Below are 26,428 nucleotides of genomic sequence, written 5' to 3'. Positions count from 1 at the left end.
ATATATATATTCATTCTTTTGACTTGCCCTGGATTTTATTTTCTATTATTTCTCTGTCCTATTAAGATGGAAGCTTAGATTAGTAATCTAAGATCTTTCTTCTTTTCTGATGTAAGAATTTAATGCTACGGATTTCCTTGACATATTTCTTTGGCTTCACAGCACACATATTGAAATGCTGGATTTTCATTTTTACTGAGTTCAAAATATTTTCTAATTTCTCCCAAGAACTTCTTCTTTGGAAGGATTATTTGAAAATATGTACTTAATTTTCAAGTGTTTGGAAATTTTCCAGTTACCTCATATTTTTAACTTCTAGTTTAATTGTATGATGGCTAGAGAACAACTTTATATGATTTCAGTTCTTTTAAACTGTTTAAGGCTTGTTTTATGACCTAGGATATAGTCCATCTTGGTAAGTATTATTTAGGCAATTGAAATGAATGTGTATTATGCTGTTATTTCATGAGGTACTCTACAAACAGCAAATTAATCTTCTTGGTGGTGTTGTTCACTTATTCTTTTTTTTTTTTAATTTTTGAAGATTCTTGCTTTTATCAGAAATTGAAAGATGAAAACTAGGGCCTCATGCATTCTTTTTTTCTCCTCATTGAGTTTATCGGTACATTTTAGGGATACAGTACAGTTGCATTCATTATTGGGATCTTGTACCTCCACATGACAGGTCTTGGTTCTCATTTTCCCCCTTGTCCCTTGCCCTCCCTTCACCCCCTCCTCCCTTCCTTATTTACAAACACTTTATTTCCATTTTTTCGTTTTCTCATATTTTCTTTTCCTTTATTTCCTTTCCCCTACCCTTCCTACTTCCCCTCCACCTTTAGGGCCTCATGCATTCTAAGCAAGTATTCCACCACTGAGCTGCATCCTTAGCTCTGAATGATATTTTTTTGACAAGTTCTCTTCCCCAGATCACTTAATTTTTCACTGAGCTGGCGGCATAATAAGCAATCCCTGTCCTTTCTTATGTCCTTTTTTAACCATCCGTTATTTTAAAAAACTACAATCTCACTTAAGACTTTCTTAATATAAGCATTTTTATTTTAAAATTTTATTTTTATTAGCACATATTTGCTTTTTAAATAATTACTAAACTTCTATTTGTGTAATATTTTATATATAACATAGATGTTTTGTGTGTTATTCACTAGACACATGAAAACAGCCTGTCTGAGCTATACAAGCATGAACCCAAGTACTACACTTCTGACATCACAGGAGTCACTGACCTGATTTTAGGTTTCTCTTTCTCTTTCTGGGACACTGAGTCCTGCTCATGCTGCTTCAGCCATTCCAGCAGCTCTGACTTGGTCATCTGCTTGTCACGAGGGAGGGAAGCTGCAACAGCAGATGCAGCTGCTACCAACGCAGGACTTAAGGGCTCATTTCTGTTCACTTATTCTATATAACTGCTAATTTCCTTCCTATTAAATATCTCAATTAGAGTACTTGAGAGGGTTCTAAAATCTCCTACTGTGATTTTAGGTTTGTCCATTTCTCCTTCAGTTCTAAGAGTTCTGTCTCATATATTTAAAACTTAACTGTTAGGTAAATATATATATTCAAGTTGTTATGTCTTCTTAATGAATTGGTTCTTTTACCATTTTGCAGTATTCCTCTACCTTTGACATTTTCCTTGCTCTGAAGTCTACTTTTTCTTTGTTATTCATTCTTTGTTATTATTTTTTTAGCCAGCATATATCAGGAGGAAGTTTAATCACTTGGGACAGAATATAGCTCAGTCTCACTTCTTTATCCTTTCTTATAATCTTTATTTTTTCTTTTATTGAGTTTATTGGAACATTTTAGGTATACAGTACAATTACGTTCATTATTGGGAACCTTTACATGACATGTCTTGGTTCTCATTTTTTCCCCCTTGTCCATGCCCTCCCTTCACCCCCTAATCTCATTTTTTAAAAATAATATACTTAGTGTATTTACACTTGATGTAATTATTGATGCATTGGTAGTTAGGTCTTCTACTTTATTTCTGTCTCCCCTTTCCTACTTTCTTTATTATATTGTGCCTTTAAGAATTACATTTAAATATATTAAATTGTTATAGATATATCTCTTTGTATAGATCTTTTTGTGTGTTATAATATATATATATATATGCAACTTTTCACAACTGAATTATAATTAATACTAACATTTCAAATAAAATAAAGAAACTTTACTTCCATTTAGGTAATTGTCATGTATTTTACAGCTATGTATATTTAAAAATCTATTAGACAATATTACAATTACTGCTTTCAGTCATTATTCATATGTTGAACACTTAAGAAGAAAATAATTGTCAATACTTAGATATTTACCATTTCTATTCCTCTTCCAAGTCTCCCTCTGGTACCATTTCTTGTCCATTCACAAAACTTCCATTAGTTTTTTGGTGTTTTTGGTTTGTTTTGGTTTGGTTTGGTTTTTGTTTTTTGAGTAAAGCTATGTAGTTCAGGCAGGCCTTGAACTCAATATGTAGCCCCAGCTGGCCTCAAACTTGCAGCCATCCTCCTGCTTCATCCACACCATGAGGGTTACAGGCATACACCACCTTGCCCGGCTCCATTATCATTTATTTTAGAGCAAGTCTGCTAATGAACTCTTTTGGTTCTACTTTATCTAAGAATTCTATTTTACCTTCATTCTTGAATAGTATTTTTGCTGGATGTAAAATTCTTTGTTGACAGCATATTTCTTTCAGCGTTTTGAGAATGTTCCACATCTTTCTGACCTAGTTTCTGATGAGAAGTCTGCAGCAATTCTATACATAATGCATTATTTTCACGGGTTACTCTCAAGATTATTTTTTGCCCTCAATAGTTTAATTATAATGTGTCTGGACTTGGATTTTCTTATGTTTACCCTATTTGAAATTTGCTAAGTTTCTTCAACCTATAAATTCCTGTCTATTGCCAATTTTTGAAAGTTTCTGTTATTTCCTCCAGTATTTATTTTCTGCACCACATTATTTCTCTTCCCCTTCTGAGACTTCATGTCACAAATGTCATACTTGTAAGTATTGTCCTACAGATCCCTGAGGCACTGATAAATTTTTCTGCTGTTCAGAAATGAGATAATACCTATTACTCTATCTTCAAGTTCTCTCTTTCCTTTGTCATCTCTATTGAGCAAATCCAGACAGATATTTTAAATTATTTTGTATAGTATTTCAGTTCTAAGACTCCATTTTTTTCTTTATATCTTCTGTTTCTTTGCTGATACTTTGTATCTTTACATTTACTGCAAAAATATTTGCCCTCACTTTTAGGAGCACAGCTATTATATTTATCTTACAGTCATTCCCTGCCTTTTTGTCCTCATGCAATCAGCATCTGTAGGTTAATTACCTTTTCCTTTTCCAAGTGAGATTTTCCTGGGTCTTTCGCTAATGTGAGATTGTAGCCTTTGCCATGCTATACAAATCTGCCTGCATAGGCACCACCCAGTGGCCAGTCTTGGACTGGGACATTGGTCTTGCCCAGAGTTTAATTCTCAAAGACTGTAGTATGATGTTTACGACGAGATCTGTGCATACAGATCTTTGGGGAATTGCTTTCTACAGTTCCTCCTTCTTTACGAATCACTTCTTGGTCCTCTGGCCAAAAAGCAGGGGCTTGGTTTCCTTATTCTGCCATGTCCTATCTCTAACTGTGTCTGCATTTGGAGCCAACCAGAGAAAATGGAAAGAGAAAAAACAGAGTATTTGCCCCTGCACTCTTGGGCTCGTAGCATCTCTGATAGAAGATAAAACCTTAGGTGCAGGCCTGACTACTAACATCACTGCTGCCACTGTTACCAACAGAACCGCCTGGGTGCTGAGTCAGAAAACAATAGGAAAAAAAAAAAAGAAAAAAAAAGTATTAGGGATTTCCTCTTTTCTCTCAGCCCCCCACCCCACCTGTCACTCAAGCCAAAGAACTCTCATGAGTGCTTTTTCCCTGAACCCATTTTGCAATTCTGGGTTTGGAGATGCCTTTGAGTACAGGCTAGCTGATACCAGAGGGGAACGAGAATGGAAAACTCAGTGGAAGTTTGGTGACATTTTAAATACTGATTCTCTTCCATGGACTTCCTTCTATCACCACAGATAGTCTTCTAGGCTCTCTGTCCAGGGTGGATAGTTTCACTCAGTGGGAGATAAATACAGTGTACTGAGTCCACCACTTCACCTTTCCTAGGTCTAGCAACCATCTGCTTGGTTTGTTATTTCAGTTTTTTTTTTTAAGAATTACTTGTACACACACACACACACACACACACACACACACACACACACACACAAAGGTCTAAAATGAGTAAGTTCTTGGCAGCCTGGCTGAGATAGCACTTCCTCTCCCTCTGCAGGGACACAGCTGACCGTGGAGGTCCACCCTCGAGATGCCATGCCTCAGTTTCTCAAGAAGTTCTCTTTGGCTAAACGTATGTATGTGCAGGGCTGCTCATGGTGGAGGGCTGGTAGGGAGGATTGGGGGCAGTGGGGTGGGCTAGATCCCAGCCTTGGCATCTTCTGAGGAAAAGGGAAGATTAGCTCAGCTCCACAAACTTGGAAAAGCCAGAGGTATGACAGCATCATGTTCAGAGACTCTCCATACCCAAGCTGCACTGTTCTTGTGTCTCTGGAATTAGGCCTGGGTGACACAGTTGTGTAGCTAAAAGTGCGTTTTATCACAGGAGTGTTTCTGTTATTTTTAGACACCATTTGTTGACTATCTAAGAAGAGCCTACACAACCCTAAGTAATTTCCATTCATTCATTGACTTTACTATCCTTGTAACAGTATTATTGTCCCTTTTTTTTTAGATCAACAAAGTGAGGTTCTTAAAGGCAAAATAATTGCCCAAGTTACCCAACTAGGATGTAGATAAGAACTCAGATCCAACTCTGAAGCCTGTGGTCTAAATCATGGTACTTGGGTACTTGGCTGATTCAATACCTTGTGCACAGCATAGGCCTGGCCCATGAGCCCTCCTCCACACCCTTGTAGAGCTTCTACCTTCATGTGTCCATCTCTTGGCTAAACAGGAGCCTTTAGAGGAATAAAAACTAGTTAGTCTTTCCATTCTTTTTCATTCCATCTCAAAGGATGGAGGTGGTAACCAAACATTGCTGTGAGAAACAAAAGACCGCCATTTCTCAGAATGGCCCATGTATGTTTGCAATCTTTTGTTGTTATATTTATAGCCTACAGTGACTTTTAGGGAAATAAAGCATCCCCACCTCCTGTGCTGCCTGTTTCCATCAGGGACCCAACCTTCCTGACCTGGTTTCAAATCAGCAAGAAAAGTTTATTTTCATTTCCCCCAGAGCCTAACTGTTGGCAACCACTTGGCCTTAACTGTCCTGAATCACAGGATGCAGGTATCATTTGATAACTGCAGTACTTGACCTTTCTAGATCTCAAGCACCATACAGACTGTTTGCCCATAGTCATTTCTTGTCCTGGGGATATCTACAGGGAAATGCTTTATCCTCTCAGTGTGCCCAGTGGTGATCAGAGATGACAGGAGAACGAGAGGAGGGCAGAAGCACCAGGCTCCAAGTGGGCCTGCTCTGTAACCCAAGGCCGTGAGGTTGGAGCACCTCCTGCCTCTGCTCATAGACTTCAGATCCCTTTCCCTTTGTCCAGTCCTTGGTCCCCAGTCTTCCCCCATCCACATTCCCGACAGCAGTTTAATGGAGGTTGGGGACACGACCAACAGGACTGAAAAAGAGAGTAAAGAGAAGGAATCAGAATCAAGATCCACCATGATGAGAATCATCAGAGCTTACATTTCTTTTTCTTCTAAAATGACTCTACTTCTGACTTTTGGGAAATTGTAGGTTTACAAGGTGATAAAAATGGAAACACAAGACCCCGGCAGCCTGGAAACAAAGATGCCCATGGTGAGTTCCAGCTCCTCTCCAGAGCCAGTCTCAAGAGAATATATTTGCTAGCTGTGTGCACCAATCTCAGAGCAATTGGCAATGGCTTCTTGGGCCTCTAAATGACTGAGGCCACCTTCGCATTTGGAGAGAAGAGTGTCATGTTTGAGCAACTATGTTTTCTATGGACACAGGTGGAGAGGGGGAAAGTTCATGAATCAGAGGTCCTTCCAGAGCTAAAGATTACCCCTTTCCAATAACAAAGCTGCCCAATGCAAGAAACATTAAAAACTGAATTCAGGGCTGGGGATTTAGCTCAGTGGCACCGCACCTGCCTCAAAAGCACAAGGTCCTGAGTTCAACCTCCAGTACCAAAATAAATAAATACTTCTTTTACACTGGTAAAATTCTAAAATACTAGATATATAAACTGAATTCCAAATTATGTCCACCTTAAAAGAAAGCCAGCTGTGTGTGAGGTAGGAGGCAAGTGAACAAGCAGACTGAGGCGGACAAAGAGACGCTCAATGGGAATGGGATGGTAGATGGATGAGTTGGAAGCCTGCTTTTCCCCTCACTTGCCTTCCCTGTGCCTCAGTTTCCCCCTCAGTAGGGCAGATACCATTCAAGGCTTAGTACAGCTCTGAGCTTCTTCCTACTGTTTTACTTTAATCTTAGAATAATTTAGTTCATCTTACAGATGTTTTACATATATTTATGCAAAGTCATATTTGGATCTTGTATAATCTCAGAAAGTAGACTTCGTGAGGTTCAAATCATTATGGATTCTTTTTTGAAAAGTCCTCTTTATTATATAAGGTTCATATTTCTACAAGAGTGCTTTTCTAATATCAGTGTATTTAATGTGAAATATTAAATACCATAAAATAGGACATAGAAAAGAGAAAACTAGTAAATTGGTCTCCAGTTCCATTTTAGAAATGCCATTCCTCTTCTTTAGGCAAAAGGCAAGCTATACTGAGTGGTGACATGTTAATTTTGAAGTCCAATTCATAGCCGTTTAGGTTACCTGGCAGCTCCTGAAAATTGGGGATGCTCAGCAGGAGTCTGGTGGCTTGTCCCGCCTTCATGGCTAGAGGGTGGCTTTATTGAACCCCACGGGGCAATAGAACAAGGGTTCATGATGATCTAAGTTATGGTGCTCAGCAAAATAACCCCATCTCCAGAGCCAAGATAGGGCTGGCCCCTGAGCTTCCAACACTGACCACAGCTCTGCTGGGTCCCACGGGCAATCCCGGCTGGCTGCTGGCCCTGGGTCAGCATTAGTCTCGACTCTTCCTTCCTCCCTGCATCTCGGTCCCAGTGACATGATTTGAGGCCCAGTCTCGGAGCAGGAGGCAGCTCAGAGAGACTGGACATGGGTGAGTGATTGCAAGGCCTGCCTCCCTTGTGCCCCACTTCACAGCATGTCTAGCACCAGAACACCACCACACAAATGGCTTCAGTGGGGAGCTCCAATCTCCAGCTGGCCATGGACAAGAGAAGAAGCCTGTCTGGGTGCCGAAGGAGCCTCACCCCAGTGCACGGCCATGGCGCACACTGCGTCTGTCTGCTGCCAGCAGCATTGCCTGAGCACTGCCCACACAAATCCCTAGAGAACTAAACGGCAGGAAAGGAATAGCCGGGGATTTAGCTCATTGTTTTTGCCACCTGCCTCACAAGTGCGAGGTGCTTAGTTTGATCCCCAATACAAAAAATAAATAAATAAATGACAGGAAAGGGAATTTCATCATCAGTATGTTTGGGAACTGTGGGGCTGACTGAGGTCAAGCCAGTTTTTTAAATGCCGATTTCCCAGGGTCTGCAAAATAAGTTCCTATTCCCTGTGGATCTTCAAAAAGACCGCAGGAGCTGCAATGGTCCCCAAACTAATTAGACCAAGGAACCCTTCTAGGAGATACAGCTCTTGGGACCAGTGTTTTAGGCTTTGGGACTTTTGTTAGAGGTTGAGCGTCACAGAGCTTCAAAGAGCTAACAAGGTCTGGGCTAAGCAGCTCTGCTTGGAGGTCTTAGCTGCTGATAGAACCTGTGTTTCCAGCCTACCCCTGGGACCGATCCAGCCTGAAGTCTATGCCCCTGGACCTGCAGCAGTTTGAAAAAGTAGACACCTACGCCTCACAGGTAGGAGAACTGGACCTCTGGTCAAGGGCCCCCAAGCCTCCCTTGGCCACTACCGCAGGCATCCTGAGTCACTGGGATGATGGCGCAGGAGTGCCTTTTCACAGCATGTGGATGGGGAACAGAAGGCCCGGGCACAGACGCCTCCCAGAACCCGGGCCATTCCTTTACCCGGCACCACCCAGCATCCTATGCTTCCACCCCGGCTGCACACCCCTTTGGCCAGCCCCGCCCTGCCTTTCCCCTGCTCATCTGGGCGTCCCTACTGCTGAGCTCTGCCAGTTCCCAGCCCATGGAGGAAGGGAGGGAGAGGATGGGAGAAGACCATGGGTGCAGATGGTGAGAGCCCCTGTGACCACAACCACACTCATCCCAGAGTTCATGAACTGCTACCATCTCCTGCCTCGCGCCTGGGAACAAATCTGTACTTATTAAGGAATGACTTCCCATAGCCCCCCATAATCTTTACAGTCAGTGAAGTTGCCTATTCTGGATATTTCATTAAGTGGAGTCGCCCACTGTTTAACTTTTTGTGTCTGACTTATTTCACTTAGCATCACATGTTAGATGTGATAAACTTAATTATTTCTTGTTCTCGTTGAATAATATTTCATCGTATGTATAGACCACACTGTGTATATCTATCCCTCTACGGACAGATGTGGCGTTTGTTCTACCTTTTGGCTAATGTGCTGCCAGTGAATATTAGCAGACAAGTGTCTGACCTTTGTCCTGTCTTCAGTGTTCAGGGCTATATACGCCTTGGAGTAGAACTGCTGGTACTTCTCTGCTTAACTTTTTGAGAAACCTCCGCAGTGTTGTGCACTGTGGCTGCACCATTTTACATGCCCACCAGTAACCTAGACATATCCTAGTAGGTATACAGTGCTGTCATTGTGATTTCGATTTCCATTTTCCCAGGACTAACAATGTTGAGGACTTTTTCCCATGTGCTTCTTGGCTATTTGTGTACCCTCTTTGGAAAAATGTGTTCGATCCAGTCCTTTACCCATTTTTTAGTTGGATTATCCTTTTGTTGAGTTATAGAAGCTCTTCGCATATTCTGAATATTAAACCCTTGTCAGATACATGTTTTAAAATATCTTTTCCCATGCTCCCAAGTTGCCCTTCTACTTTTTTAATGGTATCTTTAATATACAGCATTGCTTATTCTAATGAACTCCAATTTATCTCTTTTTTCTTTTGTTGCTCTTATCTTTAGTGTTATATCTAAGAATCCATTGCCAAAATACAAGGTCATGATGATGATTTACCCCAGTGTTTTCCACTAAGAGTTTTATGGCTTAAGCTCTCATACGTGACCCTTCAATCCATTTTTAGTTGATTTTTGCAGATGGTGTGAAGGTAGACGTCCCATTTATTCTTTTGCATGTGGAAATCCAGGGTTGCAATACCATTTGTCAAAGAGGCTGCTCTTTCCCCTATGGAAAAACTTTTCTTTTAATAAGGATTGTGTTACATCCATGGATTGTTTGGGGAAGTAGTAACATAACCAGAGGCTGCTGCAGCTGTGCAGATAGATGGCCACTTGGCTCCAGGATCATGAGAGAAAAGTTATTGTGGTTCTCCTTCAGCTTCCCTGCCTGGAGGAAGGGCAGGACTGGCCATAAGTGTCAGATGCTGGACCTGGGTTGGGGCCTGGAGGGAGTTTTGGGAGAGGGGAGTGGTGTGCATATGAGAAGAAAGTGTGTATATGCAGGTCGTGTCCAAGGTACAGGGTAGGTAGGGAGGTGGTGGAGGTCAGGTTTTGGAGGACTTTGTAGATCAGTGTGAGCTTTGCATTGGCTCCCTGCTCTCCCCTTTCTTCACATCCAAGGCCCACTGGTGAACTCCCCCAGGCTCTGATGCAGTGTGCCTTTTCTGTTCCCCAGGTGACAGTCAAGAGTGGCCTGGATGAACTGGTGAGTGACCTGCTGCAGGAGGCCCACAGTGATCTGGAAAGAGTCCGAGCCATCTGGATCTGGATATGCCACCACATAGGTGAGCCTAACTGTGCTGCAGCTGGCTCTAGAACTCCTTGATGTCACTGCCTACAGGCCCCTGCTCCCATTTTTTCTGCACTAGTGAGTGCAGAGTGAGTTGGAAAGTTGGAGAAGACTCCTAGATGGACGGGTTAATTAAGAAAAGACTAATAAAAGACCCTCCAGAGCCAGTACCCTCATTCAGCAGGAGCTTACCCTCCATCATGACTTCCTAAAGAACCTGATCCATAGAGACAAGGAAACCTAGTCATCTCCACAGAGTTTCCACTGACTGAGGAAGTCACGGTTGTTTGGAAAGTCATAGCAACTCCATAAGTCATAAAGTACCATTGCTAGGAAGGACAGGCTCTTCTCTCCCTGCTCCCTGCCTCTACACTAGTGACCTTGGCCACAGGGCAGAGCCCAGGCCCATGTTCTCCAGGGACAGCCTTGGGAATCTCCTCAGGCCAAGCTAAGCCACAGAGGAGGGATTCCAGGGGGATGCCGCTCCTTGCTGAGTCTTTCAAAGGCAAATGAGAGGATGGAGGTGCCAAGTCACAGCACAGTCTCCTAGTCCTTATACAGGAAGAGCAGCCAGGCCTCTCTCAACCTGTTATGAGGCTTTTTTTTTTGTCCTCCTTGATCCAGCTTAGAGGATGAACTGAGCTGACATAGGCAGAGGGTGTGAATGTGGGGCCTGAGGCACCACCTCCTCTCACCCAACCCTGCCAGCAATGCCTGATCTCATAAGGGCAGGAACAGGAAGAGAAATCCAGGTGAGACTTTGTTTACTGCTCCTGGCTGCAGGCATTTGTGCACATACACCTCCCCCTGAGACCAGAGAGCCAGATAGCCTCTCTGCCTCCACCTTGCTCTTCCTCTTACTACTTGCAAAAAAAGGTGACATCTTCCCAGACATGCCTGGGTCTGGGGCCCTGCTTCCAGTCAGCCTGCTGTGGCTCCCCTGGCCTAATGATGCCCACCACACAGCTAGGGTTGGGGTGGTACTGATGCAGTGGGGCCTCTTCTCATCTCTGCACCAGCCTCAGCTGCATTAGGCTACTGGCTCTTCATGGTGCCCTCTCTGCCCTCCAGAGTATGACATTGAGGCTGCCCAGGAGAAGGACCGCCAGGCCTTCAAGCCCACTGACATCCTGAGGACCCAGAAGACCAACTGTGATGGCTATGCTGGCCTCTTTGAAAGAATGTGCAGGTATGACAGGTGGCCAGTGAGTGCCTTGTTCCGGGTGGACCTCCTGGCCCTCTCCCTCTCCTTCCAAAGCTCTGTGGACCTTTGCCACATGCCCAGCCCGAAGCTGGAGTTTGCAAACTCCGCTCTGGAATCCAAGTGAGTCCTGAAAAGGTCAATTTCTCCCTTTTTAACACCAGCATAATTGACTTTGTACCATCTGCCGAGCTTTGTGATGCATTAACATAATGGCAGATGAATGCATGGAGATAATTTGGTTATAAAAGGCCCCTTTTCTGCCTTCTCCCGTTTCCATGCAGCTGAAGGTTAAAAGAATAGCTGCTCTGGGAGCCAGAGGACAGTGGCTGCGGGCTCCAAGGGGACTGAAAGGCTGTCCTTCAGGCTAGTGCTGGGTCTCTTGTGTGGGAAACAAAAAACATACCTGAAAGATCTGTCAGTTGGAAGCTGAATAACCAGGAAGCTGCTGCTCTGGGCACCTTTCCACTCCATTTTCAGGGTTCTGGGAGTGAGCTTGTGCTTCTGGCCCAAGGAGAGAATGAGTCATTGCTGGTTTTCTATGGCCTCAAGACATGCTCAAGGCTGGTGGAGCCCTGCTGACCCCCAGTTTCCTGTGGTCCTTTCTGAGGTCTCCTGGGTTCCTATAGGAACCAATCAGCAAGCCCTGGGGGCCAACAAAGGGTCCCCTTTTCAGGAAGTAGGAGAACAACTGCCCAGCTTCCTGTATCTCTGAAGGCCTCTGAGAGTAGGTCTTCTCAGCCACACAAATGTGAGCCTACCAGGACTGCGGATGACAAAAAAATCAAACTGCAGCAACAAACAGTCCCCAGCATGCAGCCATGATGCCTCAGTGTTGCACAGACAGTGCAGTGTACCTGGGTTTGGGGGTATACACATCCTGTTCCTGGCCTGAAGCCAAGCTGGACTGCCTCCCAGCCTGGCCACCACCAGCACCCCTGAACACGCACCTGGTCCTAGGTTGCTCCAGCTTGGCTCCTGCTTGGCTCCTTGCTCTTCCCCTCCCTCACATCCAGGGCCCAGCTCTGAGCCCACAGCCTCAGATGCAGCGAGGGCAGGTCAAGGTGCAGAGCACCGTCCTGGCCACCTAGTCCACCCCCCCGCAGGGCACCCTTTCTGCACTCCCACTGCCACCCTGGATTCACACTCCGGTGTCCTCACTGGTCTTTGGGCCTCTCAAAAAACTGGACCCTCACTAGCCTCTCTGACCAGGCTCCCAGATGGAAAGCTCACACTGACCTACAAAGTCCTCCAAAATCTGACTCAGCTCCATCAGTACCTTTGGACACCACTCCCACTTCCCTCTCACGTGTGCACCTCTCCCCTGTCCCAAAGCTCCTTCTGAGCCCCAGCCCAGGCCCAACACCCTCTCCCTCCTTTGATGTCCTTGGCATATGTGTATACCAGCTAATGTGTTTCCTTATGCTCTCACTTAAATTGATTCAATTAAAAGGCAACTTGTTCACTGTACATGATTTAAAGGTATACAAAATGAAAAGAAGAAAATTAAGTGGCTCTGAGATAAGTAGAGAAAATGCTGTTAACATTTTGTCATATTCCCTTCCAGACTTCAACCTATGCATGTAGATATTATCTGTGTTTGTTTCTTCTTGCAGTTTATAGGTCTTACACACCTTTACGTGTCTTTACCCCCTTCTTTTTCTGCTTCCCCTGTGACACTGATCTCAGAATCTTGCACACAGTAGGCCCTCAAAACATATTTTTAGAATGGTAGGATATTCTTAGTGAACTTGTGTGTTTTCTTTTAAATAATGAAATAACTGCCTCTGAGAGAGCCCTGCTGACCCCCAAAGTTTTGTTTCAGTCTGTTTTCAGCTGCACTTGTCCCTAGAATCTTTCAGAATATGATTGCATTCATCTGAATTTGTAAATTTGAAAATATTCTGCTTTTTGAATGCTGTAAAATAAATGCTTCTTTGTGCAGTAAAAGCTCTCTAGCAGGCTGTAGGAGTGGCATATTTAAAGCCAGTCCCTAATTGAGCACTTACTCATTTTGTTCCTTGTGGTGAGACACTTAATCTCTCAGAGCCTTGGTCCTCCTCTCTGCACGATGGGGACTCAGCCTGCTTGGTGGGACTCTAGGACTCAGTGAGAATGTGCAGTTGGGGTTTGATCACCTGACTTCAGAGTTGCTGTTTTTTAACCTTTCCTGTCTTTCTTGCACAGTGTGGGGGGGTGTTTTTGCTCTGTGGAACTTTCCTACTGACTGCACTGGCCCACATAGACTCAGAAAATTGACACTTGCCTTGAGTGAAACTGTCAGCCTTTCTAGCTTAGCCAGATGCTTAACCGTGTCCATATTCTGGCCTGCAGCTGATCATTAAAATATATCCCAACATTTTGCTCTAGTTAAAGTTAGTTTCAAGCTCATGGTTACCATGCACAAATTTCATCACACTACCTAGGACATGTAACAATATCTCACAGTTCCCCAAATTCCTTAAATTTTTGCTTTAAAGATCAGTAACCTGTCCGTGTATCACTTTCTTAAGTACCTTTACCTCTAAGATAGCTGAAAAGTTTGGTCAATTCATTATCTAATTCCTTAATAACTGAAGACACGCAATCCACACTTGCTGATTTATCCCTGCTTGGTTATCAGGGTCACCTCTTAGTAAGAGTTGTACCCACAAGGCCATCATTACTTCCTGCCAGGGCACTCTGCCTCCTTGGAATGGCCTCATTAGAGACTGATTTAATATAGTAATTTGGTAGGGAATTTAGATATTTTCATAGCATCATGCATTTCCACATTGCCTTTCCCGAGTTACTGATGTGGGGGCTTTTTGTTAGTGCAATTGCTAGTAATGGCTGGTTCAGTTTCTTTCTGACTTTGTGTCATCAAGCATTAATGGCTCTCCCTTTGCCACGAGTGCCCAAGCTAACTGATTTTGCCTAATTTCCTTGCAGGGAACTTGGTTAATTCCCCCAGGCTCCTGCCACTGAGCCAGCTCCCAGTAAACCGTTTTTCCCTGCTGTCATGGCTCTAGCCCCACCAGCTAGCAGATTTCCAGGGATTCTGGATGACCGGGATCTTATTGCCAGTCTGAGGCTTTGATACCAAAGTGGGCTAGTTGTTGCCAATGAGGTGTCAGTTGACTTTCCATCCATCCTCCTGCTTTCACAGAGAGAAAGGGCAGAGGCGCACAGACTCAGATGGCTGCTTCTGCACAGCATGAAATCCCCAAGGTCCTAAACCATGGCTTGGTTCCAAGTGTCCCCAAAGACAGGGAGCAGCCATAAGCCTCCTGGGAAATGCAGATTCCCCAAGGGAGAGCTAAGACCTCTAAAAGGGACATCTAAACTCCCCTCAACCTTGTAGATAATCTAAAGGATGATACAAGGAAATATATCACTAGCAAATCATTTTCTAATTTCACTCTGTTTGTAAATTAAACTCTAGTTTCATGCATAAATTTATGAATTAAAATGAAGTCTTGATTTACCAAAAAGCTTGGTACGATGCAAAGGCTCCTGAACTGTGCCTTGGTACACTTGCATTCCAGGCTCACTTTGGCCACTAGCTAGCTGTGTGTCCCCAGACAAAGCAGCCTCCCTGTCCAAACCACTGGTCCCTCACCACTAGGGTCACATCTCAGGAGGCAGTACATGGGTGTTAGAGTGAGAATTAGCATTATGATTACAAGTCACTTTAGCCATAGGATAGTGTAAGAAAAGGCAAAATGAGCATACAGCAGCAACACAGAAACACTGTCAAATATGCAAAAAGTCAAGCACATAAATTCTAAGCTAAGTTATGGTTTGTTTTTCCTGCTGCAGTACGGAAACCATACCAGTTCCAACAAGATACTAAAAGAAAAGCATGTTCATTGCTTCTCCTACAACTACGGTTCTTCCCTCTTCTCTCCCTCCCTTTCAATTCCCCTTGCTTCAGACCTCTTGGGAGAGGTGATCACAGTGGGAGAGTCCGCTGTGGTCAGAACCGATATGAACAGGGCACCCCTGCCTGCCCAGCCTTTCAGCCACACTACTGGAGCCTGGCAGTGCCTAGACTATGGCAGCATTACACAGTGTCGAAGGCAGCACCTAGACCGTGTCAGTATAAAGTGACAATCAATCTTGACCCACCACCTGCAAAATTAATACAGCAGACACACCTCACTAAAATGGAAGCAGCAACAGCTTCAGGCCACCAAGGCCAGCCAGGGTCCACTGCCTTCTGCCTGCCTGCACCTCTTACAGTCTGTGTCTATCAAACTAGGTTGGGCAGCCACATGATCCTGGGCAGCCTTACAGCCCAACACCCTCAGAACTTCCGAGGTTGGGTCCCTGAGCCCTGGCACTTCTTAGGACAGGACTATGGCTTTCTCCCACTCCTCTGGGTGTCCCAGAGGGGTTTGCCTGGATGTCTTGCATGCCCTTTTCCTCTGTGGCTTGGGATACACATCAGCAGTATGCTGCTGTGGAGTTGGCATTAGGCTTGTCAAGATGGTCAAATGGAAAATCCAGGATTCTTCGACTGGGGCAGTTAAATTGATCTCATTGGGGGACATTAGGCTCTAGTTTGGCTGGTCGGGCTCTTTTGCTTGTGAGCTGTTTCTCAGTTTCTCAGGGCACCTGACTCCCTTCACTGAGCTCCCCAGGGACTTGTTTATACATTGTATTTTAGTGACAGTCCACAGATCTGCCCTCCTTCCAGCCAAGAACATGCCTAGAGAAGCCCCTGAGCCTTATTTTGGTAATAACACATTTGATTATATTGTACCGTGCTGTGTCTTGTGGTATCTTACTGCCTGCTACCTGCTCCTGAGCTTGGTACAGCTTATACAGGTGGTGGTCTTTGTTTTTGTTTACTTTGTTGGTTGGTTATTTTTGGGGGTTTTGCAGTACTAGGGGTTGAACTCAGGGACACTGTACCACTGAGGTATATTCCTAGGCCTTTTTATTTTGAGACAGCCTCACTGTATTGCCCAGGCTGGCCTTAAACTTGTGATCCTCCTCTGTCATACTTCCAAGTAACCTGTGCCACTGCACCTGACACTCAGCGGTCTTTTGCTGAAATGAGAGGGTCATGGGTCATCCTATCCAGACACAAAAACGCAAACTAGTTCTACAGTCACTGTTTTATATATGGACTACTTGACTTTGCATGAAAACTATGGCTTATTAACAATAATGCTTAACATTATGACTTCTTCTGTCTAATTCATCTTGCACATGGCTGCCAGGTAATAAAATATCCCCATGTCACAGTCAAGTAACAGATAAGCTTACAGCTGAGTTCATTTTTCATGTCTTTTCTGCTGCAGGCATTCCCCATGGTCCTCCCAGATTCTCCTCAGGCTGTCAGAGGAGAATCATCCCCTGGAGATCACTTAATGCCAACCTTCCTGTTTGCCCGTGATGTGTCTGGCAAGGTCACACTGGAGGTTAGAGCTGGGAGAAGACCCCTGATTTCCTGGCTTAGCCCAGTGGCCACCCACTCCAGCTTGGAGCACAGGTGGACATCTGTGTCACTCACTCTTTCTTCCGTTAGCCCTTTCCGGAATTGGGGGAGCCCTCGCTGTGTTTGTTAGATCTTCTCCCTGCTTCACCTCTCACAGGGAGGGTACCCCTAGGCACACTAGTCAGGCAGGCTTCTCCCAGCAGAGCTTCCAGGGTGCCCACCCCCATTTGCCCCAACGCCTGAAGATTGCACCAATGCTAAGTGTGCCTCCTTCTTCCTTCTTCTGCTAGACCCCAGGTGGCTCTAGCAGAGGACGAGCATCAGCCAGCTGAATGTCCTGAGGCACAGCAGCTCCACTAATGAGTTCACCTTAAGCAAAAGGAGCCATTCGCTAAACACCATGGTTCCCTGGACTCCCCTTATCCTTCCACAGACTACTAGAAACGAATAGGAAAGACATCCTGCAGAACAGTGGCAGATTCTGCAAATTCACCGAAGGATATAATTTTAAGAAGCATTTATGAATTTTTTTCCATTTCTAAAAGTAATACATAATCATTACTACAAATTTCCAAAATGTAGAGGAATTTAAAACAGATAATTAAAATTGCCCATCTCCTATTGCTTCCTGTTTCTAAGAGATCTGGTGTCTTTTGTTCTCTCTCTGTTTCTCTCTTTCTGTCTTTCCCTATCTCTCTCTCTCCCTCTCCCTTTCTCTCTCTTTCTTTGCTATCCAAATACGAACATTATTTGTGTACGCACAGACATTGTACTAGTTGTTAAATTTTACCACCATATTAGAAGCATGAATCACCACCCTAATTTTTCAGATTTTTCTCCTCACTCAATCTGAGTGGATGTAACCCTACCTGCTATTGAAGGCTCGTGCTGCCACCCATACCTCCCTCCCAACTTCTCCCTTCCCTGCTGGCTTTGCACTCTACGGCTGTAGAATCGTTCGCATCTCTTCATGCGGGGGGCACTTCTCTGGGCCCTGCATCCCTCCAGGATGACCAAACACCCTGCTCTCTGCTCTCTGTGATACGGAGAGATGAGGCCCAAGGCACACACACCCTGTCTGCCCACAGCTCATGGGCCAGCACCTACTGTCTCTGGGCAGCTCTTGTCCACTAGATGCCATTTTGGGCCACTAGCAACAGAAAATCTCACTGTCAAGGTCTAATTACTCTTGCTCTCTGCCCCAAGGGTGCCCCAAGTGCTCTGAAATCCCTGCTATGTGTCCTCATGAGTTTCCTTGAGGATTCAAGGAGGTCTAGACCTCCTGTGTGAAGCTGTGGGGAGAAGGTAAAGGTTGCCAAAAGTTCTCAGCCTGAGTGGCCCAGGTTCTGCACAAAGAGGAGGGTTAAGGCTAACACAGTAGCACATCTTCATTATGTGCACACCAAGAACCTGGATGGTGAGGGAACCAAGAACCCAAACCCTCAGGATGCCACATGTGACTTTCTCAACAAATGATCTATAGATATAGCTCAGTAATGTTTAATCCAATATTCTACTAATTTTTAGACCATCCCTGTACTAAATGTGTGACCGTTTCACTCCATTACCTTGAGAGGCCCCATGGCCCTGATGTTTAGAGCTACTGGGGCTGTAGACCTGGTCCAAGGCAGGACCTGGCCCCAGAGGACCATTTACCATTTACCACTTACATCCTAGATTGCAGTTAGAGCTCATCTGAGGGGTGCACAGAATCTGCATATGTGGAGGACTGGATGGCTAGTGTGGTGCCAAAGGAGCCCCATGTGAGGGGCACCCTGTACATTCAGGAGGTCATGGCTTTACTGATTTTCCACAAGGGCAAGGAAAATGTTCGGAGAAGGGATTTATTTCCTAATTTGCACAAAGGCCTGAGAAAAGCTAGCACGGCAAGCTCCCGGGGTCAGATCAACAGTGGAGTGACCCACACAGTCCATCGCATGGGGCCAGGGCTGCTGAGGAGGAAGGCCAGCTGGCCATGGCAGGACATTTGGGGGTCCCACTTTGGCCTCAGAGTAGTGCTTACAGCCCAAGCTTCAACCTCGGTGTCTGATTTTATGTGGACCCCCAAGGTGACCAGCACCCAGGGTCCCAGAAAGTTGTGCCAGCTTAGTTTGAGCAGTGGGAAAGGACCCCAAAGCTCCAGCTAACTGGCAGTATTTTCAGTCCTTCTAAGACAGTTACAGAGGACTACAGAGTGGTGGCCACGGCAGCCAGGCAGTGAATGACATTAATACAGTAGGGTGGTTCTTGTACCACCTCGGCAGAGGACGAACCTGCACATCCGTCCTCCGCAGGTCACTGCTGGAGACACCAGTCTGTCTTCCCTTCCGGTCCTCATGCAGATGGGCTCCCAAGGGCATAGCCAAGAAAGTAGCTTTCTCCGCACTCAAGCCAGCACCTCCTAAGGGGCACTGGCTCTCCCAGCCTCGGTCCCCACCCCTCATTTGTAGGTTTTGCTCCAAGAACATCATCCTTTCCCTGGTTCCAGGGCCATACTCACTCTTGCCTTCACTTTTCTCCCCTGAAGAGCTGCTCACAGATCATGTCAAGCAGGCTCTGGGGAGTCATTGCAGAAGTGATTTGAACAGCCTTGAGGGAGGAGCAGACAGCAGGGCCTGCAGCCAGTCTGCACTGGCAAGACCAGCCAGCACTGTGTCCTCTGTCTCCACCCCCAGGGACAAAAGCTCTCCAGGCTGCATATGTGTGAATGTGTGATAGGGAGGAAAAAGGAGAGACAGGAAGGATCGATGGACTGCAGCTGTGACAGGCGGATTTGGGGGGCCATCCCAGTGGACACCCCTCTCAGATTCCATGTCATTCCCAGGATCGCTGGTGTGCAGTGCATGACAGTACCTGGCTATTCCAAGGGCTTCGGCTACCAGATGGGACAGAGCTTCTCTGGAGAGTTTGACCATGCCTGGAATGCTGTGTACCTGGAGGGCAGGTGGCACTTGCTGGACAGCACCTGGGGCAGTGGCCTGGTGGACAAGGCCACTTCAAAATTCACGTTCCTGTAAGCACAAGTCAAGGTTGGGCTGAGGATCTTGGGCATGGGGGAGGCACAAGGTAGAGAAGGCTGTGGGGAGGAAAGAGCAGGTGGTCTTGTGGTGCTGCTGGCTGTACCCACCCACTCACAGCTGGGATATGAGCTAGCTGTAGGCCCAACCTTCCTGTGACCTCTCCTCCACTAAATCCCTCCTCTGGTTCCCTATTGCTCACTTCACCTAAACCCCATGAGCCTCAGCATTGGCCCCAGGTCCCACATGAGGAAAACCAGGCCAAGGTGCCAGCGGCTCCCTCAGGCCTTGTCCTGACTACCATGCATAGACACCGGAACTGTCTACTACCATTTCCTTAGACAGCAGCCTCCTCCTCCGGGCTGAAGAAGGGCCATGGTTTCCAGAAAGGAGTGACGTGCTTGGTGCAGAGTTGCCATGGACCACAGTGGGCAGAGTGTCTGGCATTAGACTGGACCAGTTCAGTCCCGCAGGGCTCTGGCCTTGACCTAAGTCCACAAAAAACATTCTCATGGGTCACAATGGCCATCAACAGCTCAGATTCTACTCAGAAAAATAAGAGTGTTCTGTGACTTTTGCAGGTTATATCTTGACACTACCACGCTCAGAAAAAACAGACCAGGTGTCCACATATCCTGCCATGGGGCTTGCACATTCACAGATACCTTTATTACCTCCACCACTCTGAACGTGGCTCCTTTAGGTGGAGAGAAGCCTCCCCGTCTCAGGATGACACTCACCCCATTCTCTTTGGGTCCCCATCCCAGGCCTCTAGAGCTCCAACCCTCTAGCTGGCTCAGGATGCCATAGAAGGGCCCACCACATCTGCAGAGAAGACACAGGGCTGACGGAGGTTTGCCCTTGAGCCCTCTGCCTCCCCACCTCCCGCTGTGCCTCTGCTCATCTCTTGTCCATGGGTTATACCTTAGCACCCTTAGATTTCTTTTTAGTGTTGAGGAGGGGGAGGCCTTTTTCCCCCAGACACTCAAGGGCCCACAAAGCACACCACAGCTCCCAAATTTGGCCTTCTCTCAGAAGGTGTCTCGGGTCTTTCTTTGGCTCCAGTGTCCAGAAGTAGCCACCAAGAAATCTCTAGTGTCTCTTTTAGGATTGGTGACAGCACTGCTTCCCTGTCAGGCTGTTGGCCATACCTCTGGCAGTGTGTCAACCAGGCGAAGGCCCCCAAGGTTCCCATGAGCTCAGTCCACAGTGAAGCTGAGTAAGGCAGCCAGGCAGATCTGTTCACCATGGCTCCTGACCAGCTTTTCCTCTGTCCCAGCTACAACGAGTTCTATTTCCTCACTCATCCTGCACTGTTCATTGAGGACCATTTCCCAGACAACAAGAACTGGCAACTGCTAAAGCCTCCTCAGTCTTTGAGGCAATTTGAGAACAGCATGTATCACAAGAGTGAGTTCTACAACAAGGGAATGCTGAGTGCCCACCCGGATGTGTCCATGATCAGAACAGGTAACCGGGGCAGGTAACCAGGCTGTGCACCAGTGGCAGGGACAGAACAGGCCTAGATGCCCCATCCAGGGTCCATATGGACATGTGGGTGCACAGGGGTGGCACACAGGTGCCTAGGCCATCAGGCTATCAGGGCAGGGCATAGCTATAGGTCACACTGATGGGGACAGAAGCCCTCTTACCCTAGAATAAGCCAAGAAGGGGATATGTCAGAAGCTGTGGGTTTCCTAGCACACAGGATCCAGAGCTGGAGGGTCCTCAGCTAGGTACATCCCTCCAGGCTCACAGAGCAGGGTTCAGATTGCTCAGCTCCTGGTGTCCAACAGAAGATGCCTGTCCTGCTGTGTTCTCCTCCCAGACTCCTGGCCAGGAGAATGTGTGGCCCATAACTGCGTGTCAGGGGTCTACCTGGCAGGTTACTACAGACAGTTGGATTCATTCTTCCCAGGACAGAGGATGGAACCAGCTGCCACAGGGAGATGGCCAGTGATGTGAGGTACAGCTAAGGTGCACATGGGGTAGGCAGTGGGAACAGAGGAGAGGAGAGTGTGCAGTAACCCCCCACCCTCCACACTGAAACACCCCAGGAAAGGACTGGACTCCTCAGGGCTCAGCCTGGCCTATTCAGAGCTCCTCCCTTTGGAGGTAGGACCTAGCCTTTCCTACAGCTGCCGCGGGCTGGACAGTGCAGAATACCAAGCTTAGCTCTCTCTCAAGGCTGGCCTGGGGAACAGGTGCTTCCCACCTCTGCAGAGGGCCTCCTATGGCCAAGTATATTTTCACATTTGGAGGAGCATGAGGAGACAGAGCCAGGTAGCCAGAACCATGGACCTGGGCTGCAAAGGGCTTTCTAGAGGTATCCATGAATGAGGCTGGGGAGGATGCTAGGGTGGCCTCAGCCCCTCCCACCATGCAGAGTAATGGCAGCAGCCAGGAGCACAGGTGCCCCCAAGTTAGCTCCAGCTGGTGTGTTTCTTCCATCTCCCAATAGTTTCCTTAACCAGGTTGCTGAGCTCCTGCACACTCTTCAAAGCTGCAAATATCCGGCAGCTCCTGCTGCTAAAATAACAGCATGAGGTTGCTCACTTTGAGAATCCGTTCACTGTGCTTGCATCAAATGGAGGCCTGTTCAGTCTGCTGTGGGCCATTGAGCCACAGGGAAGAATCGACCAGGCCAAAACAAGAGCATGCTGTCACTGGGCTGAGTTCTCATTTTCAGGAGGCATAAAAATATAAACACCAGATTCCTTAATCTGTAGTCATCTCAAACTTGCTTTTACTGGTGTAGAGATTTACACTAAGTGTACAGATGGAAAGAAGCAAAAGAGGGAAACTGAAAGGGGACTAAAGGAAGGGCAGTAAGAGAACCCCAAGATGGGGAGATAGAAAGCTGCTGAGTACGGGGGAGACAGCTCAGGAGGAGGTGAGAAGGAGGAGGCAGAGAAGGTAGAGGGGACACCATGGCTCCCACGTGGGGCCCGAGGGTCACCAGTCCTCATGAAGACTTCCTATCAATCCGCACACCTTTGCCAACACCCTCTGCCCAGACCCCACGACTGGGCTCTGGTACGTGACAGAAAGTGGAACAAGCTCTTTCCAAACAGCCTCCAGCCCACCCAAGGACAGACATTGCACAGAAATGCTCACATAATTAATTACAGTCGTGCTAATGTCCCTGAAGAGAATCAGGGCCAGGAGAGGAGATTAGAGAACCCTGGCTCACATGAGGGGTGGAGAAGGGCTTGTTTACAGGGGACCATAGGGTGAGGCCTTAGCAGGTTCAAGAAAGGCAGTCACAGTAAGCATAGTTCAGACTGAAAGTCTCTTCCTTTGCCTGCTTCCACCCATGGATGAGGCTGAGGAGGATGCTGGGGCGGTAGGAAAGTAACCAGCTTCTGAGAGAAGTTGAAGCCAGGCTCTCAGAGAGGCTACTGCCCCTTCTTGTGGTCCAAGTAAGTAAGTTCTCACAGACTACAAAAACCAGGGAATTGACCACCTGTCCCTGAAAAACAATGACCAGGACACAGGATGGCCACATGGCAGGGAAGGGGAGAAGGGATAAAAAGACCCTTTGGTGCACACACTGTCTCATCAAGGTCCCATTCCCAAAACACAGTGAAGATGCCTGTGTGCCAGTGTGGGCGGGGCGGTGGGGAGCAGGGGAGGAGTCTTTCTGACTTGTTTAAGTAACTGTTGACAGGTCAGCTGTTGACAACATAACGAGCAACATGCTGGAGGGAGGGGGGAAGCAGGACCTGAGAGCTGGAGGAGGTCGTGCCTTTCCTGCCCCTTGACCTTCTAGGCAGCCCAAAGCTAATTCAAGCAGGATGGGTGGGAGGAGCATAGATTTGTGCTAAGTCTCCAGCCCGCCCCTAGCTACCAGCTCCCCCTAAAGGGGGTGGAAAACCCCTTCCAGGGCTATGCTATAGCTGGCCGATACCATGCTCAGAGATATCACATCGGTTGCTTAGTCAATCTCGACAAAAAGATTTATACCACAGAAATGGTCAAATGCTATAATTCAGAGTCCCCCACCCCAAGAGAGCTAATTGTTAAACATTTACCAGCACACAAGGGAGTCATCTCACCCAACCCTCAACTCTCTCCCCAGTGAATGGGAAGGCTACAATCACCATTGAGAGCTGTGCCCCAACGCTGTTCATGTTCATGCTCAACGGAAAGCAGGAACATGGGCTACTGAGCCTCCGGAAGAATGGGATGAAGCTGGAGGTGTACCCTCCAACCATGGGCACCCACAAGCTGCAGATCTTTGCCAAGGGCAACTCAGACCTCTACAGCGCAGTACTGGAGTACACACTCAACTGCAACTACGTAGACCTGGGGGTCCGGCTGCCAGCTGAGCTACACCAGCCTGTGGGCCCCAGCTGGTTCTCGGAGCAGATGGGCATCCTGAAGCCCTCGCACCCTGACCCTGTCATCCATACCAGGGATGGACGCTGCTCCATCAGCCTTGGCGTGGAGGAAGGCACCAGCGTCCTGGCTTCCCTGCATGGAGACGATGGCCCCGTCACTGAGGAGACGCAGCGGCGCTACATCTTCCAACTGCACCGGGAGAACCGGATTGAACTGAGAGTCCAGCTGCCCCACGCCGGCAGATTTGCCCTCAAGATCTTTGTCAAGAAGAGGCAGGAACCGGGCAACTATATCTTTGTCTTCAATTACCTTCTGTGCTGTGTCAACACCAAGGTAAACTGGCCAGTGTTCCCTGAGAGCTTTGGCAACTGGGGACAGGACAATGAGCTGCTGGAACCTCTGTCCGGTGTGCTTCCCGCCAACCGGAATGTCCCGTTCAAACTGAAGCTGCATGGTGTCGCCAAAGCCCTGGTGAAGGGGCAGGACACATGGCCCCTGACCCTGAACCACGAGGGCTACTGGGAAGGCAGCTGCAGCACAGCTGGCTGCCAGGAGGTCTACGTCATGGTGCTGGAGAATGCCAACCACAACTTCTACTCCTACATCCTGAAGTACAGAGTGAACACCCAGTGAGGGCCTGGGCCCCACATACCCTCCCAGAGGGCCATGGCCAGCCTTACCCAGGGAAGACCAAGTGCAGAGAGTTCTGGACACCACTGAGTCTGCATAAAACCATTTCTCGGCCTCTACCTCAGTCTCCCTGCTCTGTTGCAGGTGCTGAGATGTTTATGTTCTAAAGGCTTCACTCAGTATGGCCATGGCTAAGGGGACAGAGGTGAAGGCCCTTAGAAGAAAAAGGTGCTATGTAAATCCAAGGTATTGTGAACCGTACACCAGATGCCCAGATGCCCCCTTTCCATGCTAATGTTATTACCATAGGTAGGGTTGATGTGGGAAAGCAGGGATGTTGTCCAAGCTAAAAGCTTTCCACGTAATGCTTAGAGAATTCTCCTCCATACCCCAGAGGAGCATGACATGTGAGGCTGCATCTCCCTTGGATCACGGAGCCCCTTCCAAGTAGCACACGATGTCTCTCCACAGCTCCGGGACTGGAGGGAAAAATTGACCTGACCATCTTCTGCATCCCTGCCGCCGCTTCATTGCCACTTCTTGCTCTTCAAGAGCCCCATGGCGTGAGAGGAAGCAGGCTGACCCCTGAGCAGTAGGGACTGTGAGAGCAAAAGTAGAGAGCAGCCAAGGCCGCTTACAGACATCCTGGGTGAGGGATGGAGTGGTTCTCTGGCAGTCCTGCAACCTGGTCTTAAGTCCCCTGGCTCAGGCTCCTACAGGAGCACACAGGGCAGTGGTTCAGCTTCTCTGGCCCAAGCCTCAGGCCTGGCTCTGTCTTCCTGGGAGCCTCCAGAGGCCAGGTAAGCCTGTCATGAGCTTGATGACAAGGCTCAGTAAAGCCCCAGGCCAGGCCAGGCAGGGAGATGAGGTGAGCAAGTGGTATGGCTGAAGCAGTGCTCAGGAGACTCACTCGGGCCACTGCCAGCCCCGGAGCCCCTGCCAACAAAGCCAGGGCAGCGGGGGGACCTGCCTGCTCTGGAGCAGCTTTTGTGCTGGGGCTGAGAAAAAGTCCTATCTCATCTCCTTTCCATTTTTGGACATGAGACCCCACCCACCCACCCAGGGCCCCACCTTCTATGGGGACAGTTGGGGCCCTGGCTTGCTCAGGCTCATCCCAAGAAGCCCCAGCTGCCCAGCTGGCCCTAAGCATTGCCTGAGGCTGGTGTTGCCATGGTGACAGTGAGAGGTGGGTTAAACGAGGGCAGCAGAAAGGGAAGGGCTGAGAGAGGCCCTTCAAGGACAATGCACCAGCATCCTGGCACATGGACACACTCTGAAGAGGTCCCTGCTGAATCCCTGGAGTCCTAAGTTCTGTCTCCCCTGCCTGTCTCAGAGCTCCTGTCCCTGAGCTGGCTCCACCTGCACCTCTCCTGACAGCACCCTCCACATGGCCCCAGACTCAGTGGCAGTCAGAGCCAGCCTGGACCGATCATGTCTTCCCTCTCTCATCCATCTTCGTGTCTGGGCATTCAGTAAGTGCTCGTGGTACATAGTAAGTGCCAAGTGCTGTGCTAGATGTTGAGATTATAGAAGTAAAGCAAGGAATCTCGGTAGGGCTTGGGGTAGGTGGCTTGCCAGAGACACAGCCTCCCCTGTCGCAGGACCTCTGAAGTCCCAAGCTCCCACAGTCCAGTCCATCATGCCCTGGGGTCCCTCTTCCATAGGTCCCCACTGTCTGGGCCACAAGGCTAGGGCCCAGCTTCCACCAGGCGCAGGCCTTACACATGTGGGGTGCTGCCTGGGGGGCTGAGCTGCCCTGGCCTGTGTCACCTGTCCC

At 47.7% G+C, this 26,428-nt stretch overlaps 1 protein-coding gene across 1 annotated transcript in view; it reads left to right on the top strand.

Annotated features, from left to right (window-relative positions):
- Ky (kyphoscoliosis peptidase) overlaps positions 1–25,754 on the top strand; it is a 42,460-nt gene extending 16,706 nt beyond the window's left edge. The window contains exons 4-11 of the mRNA XM_010625502.3: positions 4,369–4,443; positions 5,845–5,907; positions 7,946–8,028; positions 9,918–10,026; positions 11,103–11,220; positions 19,485–19,673; positions 20,957–21,147; positions 23,759–25,754. Coding sequence (XP_010623804.1) covers positions 4,369–4,443; positions 5,845–5,907; positions 7,946–8,028; positions 9,918–10,026; positions 11,103–11,220; positions 19,485–19,673; positions 20,957–21,147; positions 23,759–24,654 — 1,724 coding nt within the window. The 3' untranslated portion in view covers positions 24,655–25,754. The remainder of the gene's footprint in view (positions 1–4,368; positions 4,444–5,844; positions 5,908–7,945; positions 8,029–9,917; positions 10,027–11,102; positions 11,221–19,484; positions 19,674–20,956; positions 21,148–23,758) is intronic.
- Positions 25,755–26,428: the final 674 nt, after the last annotated feature.

Source organism: Fukomys damarensis, unplaced genomic scaffold (genome assembly GCF_012274545.1).
Source record: "Fukomys damarensis isolate Sample0158 unplaced genomic scaffold, DMR_v1.0_HiC HiC_scaffold_37, whole genome shotgun sequence".
In the NCBI taxonomy this organism is placed as follows: domain Eukaryota; kingdom Metazoa; phylum Chordata; class Mammalia; order Rodentia; family Bathyergidae; genus Fukomys; species Fukomys damarensis.
This window is presented reverse-complemented; position numbering and strand designations above follow the sequence as displayed.